The sequence below is a fragment of the Egretta garzetta genome, unplaced genomic scaffold (genome assembly GCF_000687185.1).
Source record: "Egretta garzetta isolate BGI_Z169 unplaced genomic scaffold, ASM68718v1 scaffold154, whole genome shotgun sequence".
In the NCBI taxonomy this organism is placed as follows: domain Eukaryota; kingdom Metazoa; phylum Chordata; class Aves; order Pelecaniformes; family Ardeidae; genus Egretta; species Egretta garzetta.
This window is the reverse complement of record NW_009259600.1, coordinates 2247120-2253078: the sequence shown is the minus strand read 5'-3', so window position 1 is coordinate 2253078 and position 5959 is coordinate 2247120. Positions and strand designations below refer to the sequence as shown.

Here is a 5959-nt window from a genome sequence, read left to right as displayed (position 1 = left end):
ATGATTTTGAGTAAGTCTTTTGAGATTGTTTGCAAGTTTTTGCTCTTCTGCATGTCTGCTTCCTCCCAGCTGGGGGCTGGCCGTTGTATGGAAAGGCCAGCCACGTCACGGAAAAGCCCTGTCTCTGATCAGATGGGCTTAATATAAACCAGGTTTGCTGAGAAAGAATTAAAGAGGCAGCCCCAAAGCAGGAGAGGATTTACTTCGGCCGAGCAGCTCAGCGTACTGCACCCGGCCGAGGGAGACGGGCAGCGCGAGCAAAGGACCCAGCTGCCTGCAGGACCCTGGCAGAAGTAAGGCAGCGCTGCTTTGGACGCAGCCTTCTACTGGCGATGCTAGGGACCCAGACAGCTAAACGCAGTGGGGGGGGATCAAATCCAGTTTGAACGTGGAACGCAGTGTGCGACAGGGACTCGTTTGGCGTTGTTTAATGAAGGATGATAATTTGTCAGGGGCGACATCGTGAAATGGTCATGTTTGTGACAGTTTAGTGCATGACTTTATTGCAAGTTGTGGGTTAGGCTCTGTTGTTTGACTGAATCGGAGCTGGCTTTTCTCATCTGGTCTTTTCAGCAAGGAAAAAATACATTTTAAAATTCAGCTGCAGTAAATACTTAATTTTGTTCGTGAAGCAGTCTTTGCTTGGTGTGTGATTCCTAGTCAGACGTATTGCTTGCTGCCAAAGTTACTGTGGCTAGGACTAGGCAAACGGTCTCGTTTTGCCACTCAGTACTGCACGTCACACAGAAAATACTGCGTATGCGGTAATAAGTTCAGGTAGAGCGCGCTGCTTCTGTGTATTCGCTCTATGTCCCGCTGTGCATTTCTTCTAAGAAGTTTTCAGGCAGTTTTGTGTGAAGAGGAATAGAGATTTGCATGTGTTGTTTTGATGCGCTTCTGTACTTTTTTCGTTCACCACCTATTACTCAGGTTTGAAAGTGGTCGGGTGCATTTTATGGACACTTACCCTGTTTACTAATATGGAGAAGAGGGCTGAGGAACATCAGATATATGACAGAAAGAAAATGTCTAAATAACTGTCACTTTGGGAAATGGAATGCATCAAAGTAACTTTCCTAAAAATGGTAGCTGTTGGCCCGTGAGAATGACATCACTGTCCTCTACCTCCAAGCAAGGCAAAATAGAGTTCGTTGAGTAAAATGTAATTAAAAGAGCCATGCTTAGATAAGAAGAGTGTACCCATCTAGCCAATTGTGCAGTAAATTAAGTTGTTATTTAATATCTGTAAATTCATGAGTTTTTCTCCCAGCGCTCCCTCCTGCAGCAGCTAGAATCTGTACCTCCTCAGAAAAGCTGTCGGACTTGACTGTGTCCTCCCTTTTACCAGCCAAAAAGCCACTGTCTGAGGCAGGGTCATTCTTTGTTTACTTGGCCATAGACAAAACCCAAACCCACCCCATTATAGCAAGACCTGCTTGCATGGCTCTTTTCTCATATTGGAATTGTCTAAGGGTGCAGGGAGTGATGCCTTATGGCTTTCCCAAAAGTTTCAGCTCTTAACTGAGACACTGTGGAAGATGCTGTTACACCCAGCTGCACTGGGAGTTGGCGGCAACTGGGACCATTTGCCCCCAGAGGATGGGCAGTGGTACCTGTAGGTGCCATAGGCTGCCTCTCAGCAAGGATGCAGCTCCCACGTAGGACAGCTCTGGCGAATGCTGCCCCTTTCTTCTCCTTCTGGGACACAGCAATGCCTCACTCTCCAGGACTGGGCTGCACCTAGCACAGCCGTGAGCTTGTAAAGGCTAAACAAAGACAGGATTTCACACGCAAGGGTGGTATCATCCCTAGGAAAAGCCTCTGGCACATTAACTAGAAATATTTTTTTTGTCTGCCAGCAACTACGAAAGAGTGCAGAAAGTCTCGTTTTTCTTTTGTTGCATACTAGAACCCTATAGAGGAGCAGGACATGCTGCTTTGAAGTTAATAAAAGGCTTCAATGCATTTCTAAATGTTCTGTGGGTAACGCTTGTGATTTCCCTATTTCTCACTAGGGATAAAAAAATGACCCTGAACAACGTTACCATGCGTCGCACCCACAACAGCAGCCTGCAGCAGCAGCAGCAGCGATGGAGCATCCCTGCTGATGGAAAGAATCTGCTGGTCCAGAAAGACTCCAACGAGTACAACCCACAGAAGCGATACACCATCAGTCCTGATGAATACTACAGAAGGAGCTGGTCCTCGGAGTCGTCTGACTCCGTCATCTCCTCTGAGTCTGGCAGCAATTGCTACCGGGTGGTGCTGATCGGGGAGCAGAGCGTTGGCAAGTCCTCACTAGCCAACATCTTTGCGGGGGTGCATGACAGCATCGACAGCGACTGTGAGGTGCTGGGAGGTAGGTCATTACGCCCTGGGGTGTTTGTGTTTGCTCGCAATCAGCCCTGCCAGTAGTAATTGGCACAGAAAAATCAGAGAAGCCATTTAATCAAAAATTGAGGTAACAAACATTTGGATCTGATCATCAAAAGTTGTGCAACACATGCATCTGTCTTAAGGAAACAAGAAAGCAAAATAAGATGAGTAAGATATTTACTAGCAGTGATCAAAAAACCTCTGAAAGAGAACAATTCAGATTCTCATGCTATTTCGTTTCAAAACACCTATTGGAAGCTGCCTCATCCCTGCCTGTGATGATGCTACACAGGAGGCTGGTTCAGCTGTCATGCTGATGCAACATTTGTGTCACCACTGGCTCCGTGGGGCTGACTCCAGCTTTCTATGGGGGGGAGAAAACCACTGAAGGTCCTTGTGGTCTACGAGAATGAAATGCTGAGAAATAATAAGCTGAGTCTTTCAATCATCTCCAAAATATTTGCCATTAAAAATCATCTCAGCCTTTCTGTATAAACACATTACCTCAGTGTAGGCTGTATGGAATTTCGGTAAAATATATCTCATTCATGCTACTCGCCCAGCATGGGTTCCCCCAAGGGAAAAACAGACAAAGGTCCTTCATCAGTGTAGGAAATTCCTATTGCCCAAATGGGGGGAAAAGGCACAAGCTGTAGGGCTTTCTTTGACACTTCCCCCTCGCTGCTGTCCCCTGCTTTAGTTAGGTTGTGAAATGTTCTTTAATCCCAAAGATCAGATCATGCAGAAGGTGAAGCTGTGGCACTGAGCCCTGAGCTACACCGTGCCTGAGATATTGGTGTGGAAGGGTTGTGCTGAAGCAGAAATCTGCTGTGGCTCTAAGGAGGCAGGCGCTGTCACTTTTGGAGGACGTGCGGCTTGCAGGCTGGTTTGGACTGTCAGTACTTTCCTCATCTCTCCCGTATCCCTTCCCTCTCCTGCCTGTACTCTCTTGGGGCCATGGTGCCAGAGCCAACACAGGGAGTTTCTTGGCTTCTCTTCCAGTCCTCACTGAAGCACAGACAGGACAGCTTCTTCTTTCTTTACCTCTCCGGTTAGGAGAGGTTTTACCCGGGATTTAATCCAGCCCAGCATCAGGCAGATGGGACCCACATTTTCCTCGCTTGCTCTCACAGACAGGGGGCACACACCTTTGTGCCTTTGGGGATTTGAAGTTCCCCACGGTGCAGTCACTCTGAATCTGTTATTCAGGTGTGCTTTGCCTTCAGCTTCTACCATTGGTCTTTCCTGTAATCCCACCAGCTCCTCAGCCTGGAGTATCTCTGACAAAGAGTTTCCTAGTGCTTAGAAAAGGACCCTTGGGCAAGCAGTCAGAAAAGGCAGCTGATTTGCTTTGCACACCCTTGTCAGATGGTTTCCTTCTCCTCCACGCGAAGCTGCATGGTTTCCTCTTCCCTTCGCACTCCCAGCAATATTGCTTGGAGTGTAGCCAAGGTCAGCTTTTCTGAAGTATCAGGAAACTTTCTATTGTTGCATTTCTCTCCTTTTTTTAGTGTCAGCTGCAAAATAAGCATGAGATGAACTAATTGCTCCCTTTCAGTGTCTAATTGCTCCCTTTCAGTATGTTTTATATCCTACAGAAGTCCCTTAGGATTGACCAAGGTGCAAATCAGTGCTGAATATGACCATTTGGGCATAATATTTTCAAGGCATGTGATTATGTATTTGTAGCCTCTCCACGCGTAACAGAGTGGAGAAGGATGTTGTCCTCGGGTGTATATGGAGCTTGTTCCCACGCAGATGCTCAATCAGTTGAAGAAACTATTCTCCAAACTTCAGCTTGCAAACTGGAAATATTATTACAAGAGGGGATGGTTTCAGGGTAGCCAACTCACAGAGGGAATACAGCTGCTTTTATGGACTGGCCCTGTAACATCAATCTAAGGAACACAAGTGTCCTGCTAGTGGGCCCGCAAGGGAAACTGCTCCTCTTGTTTAGCTCTGTGGTTTTAATATCTCCATTTCAAGCTGTGTCAAGCCTAGGCTCTTTCTGATTTGATTTAAAACGTGTAGTATTTTTGGCTCATTCTTTTGCATGGATGTAGATTCCTGGTTTCGAGGAAAGGCTTTGATTACAATTTAGGGGAAAGTTCACTCCATTAATGCCCAGCAGAGGTTTTACAAGGCACGGGTTAAGACACAGTCCTATCTACAAGTGTGGTTGGGACAGACCCCTTACCTGCTGCAGTGAGAGGGGTGGTTTGCTCAGAAGCCCAAAGCCTGGCATTTTTCACTGACCAGCAACGCAAGACTAGAGATGGGTCCAAGCCCCATATTGCTCACCCAAATGTCCTCAGGTTTGGTGGTAAGAGGGAAGATTAGTATTTGAAGCAGAAGCCAGACTGAGATTTCACAGCAAGGGTTGATCAAAATTATGAGTGAGAAGACCTGCCTCCCCCCCTGCCAGATCTAAGCAAATCTGATTTGTGCCTTTGTCACAAGGCATTTATAATCCAGGTCTGAATTTTTGTGGCCTCAGTACAAAATAACTAAACTTCTGTGGTTTGTTGATTCCTTTGCTTTTTGACATCAAAGGTCATGTGGGAAATGGTGAAATGGGAGAGAACTAGGAGGCAGCAGAAGTCTCAGCCTCTCTAAAACTCAGCAGCTCTTGTCTCACAACCCCCTGTCCTCATTGCTTGGTGGGCTGTTAGCTGTATTGCTCTCAGCGGCAGTGACTGTTCACCCGTAAACTGTCCCTGCTAAAGCAAAAGCAAATATTTTCCATTACTCAGCCTTGCTGGACTCTGCTGCTCCCATGGGGCAAATGTTCAGCCTTTGGTTATTTCTTCCACTGGTTCTATTTTCTCTCTCCCACATAAGATAAAGAGAATATCAGCCAAAATAATGAACATTTCGTTTCCTGATCTTTCAGCCTCCTTCATATATCATGGAAAGTAAGACAACCAGTATTGAACAGAGGGCAGGTTCAGTGATGATGGAAATGAGGAAAAGAACTGAATGTGAGCCAGCATAAAATTTGGCTCTATAACTTGAACCATGAACAAATTGTACATATTTAATGACTTGGGGTTTTTTTGTAACGTATATGATGCCTCAAAATAATATATTTCCAACATTTCTGCTTTTCTTTCCAGAAGACACGTATGAAAGAACCCTGATGGTGGATGGGGAAAGTGCAACCATTATACTGCTCGACATGTGGGATAATAAGGTAATTTTATTTGTTCTAGTCAAATGCCAAAAGAAAAGTGCCTATCCGTGAGTGCTAATATCAAAAGTAGGTATCTTTTGCACAAGAAAGTAGGTGTTTTCCGTACTTCAGCATCAGGGAAAATATAGGATTAACTCCACCCCTGCACCATGCCTAATGGCTCTGCAGTGTGAGCCTGAGAAGCACAAGCCTTCTTTATTTTCTTAATGATAAAACAAAACATTCAAGCCATTTTCCAGACCATGTTCATTCCAGTCTAAAGCCAGCACAATGAATTATTTGGGGCAAGTTTTGCCCTCCTTTGTGGTGAAGTACTCATACCATCACCGCATTGGAATTAATTTTAGTCTAACTGTGATTCAAACCGTACCCATTACAGTTACAGCAGGA

General features: G+C 45.6%; 1 protein-coding gene across 1 annotated transcript in view; it reads left to right on the top strand.

Moving 5' to 3' along the window:
* Positions 1-2025: 2025 nt before the first annotated feature.
* GEM (GTP binding protein overexpressed in skeletal muscle) overlaps positions 2026-5959 on the top strand; it is a 6384-nt gene continuing 2450 nt past the window's right edge. The window contains exons 1-2 of the mRNA XM_009638340.2: positions 2026-2359; positions 5493-5569. Of these exons, the coding sequence (XP_009636635.1) occupies positions 2026-2359; positions 5493-5569 (411 nt within the window). The remainder of the gene's footprint in view (positions 2360-5492; positions 5570-5959) is intronic.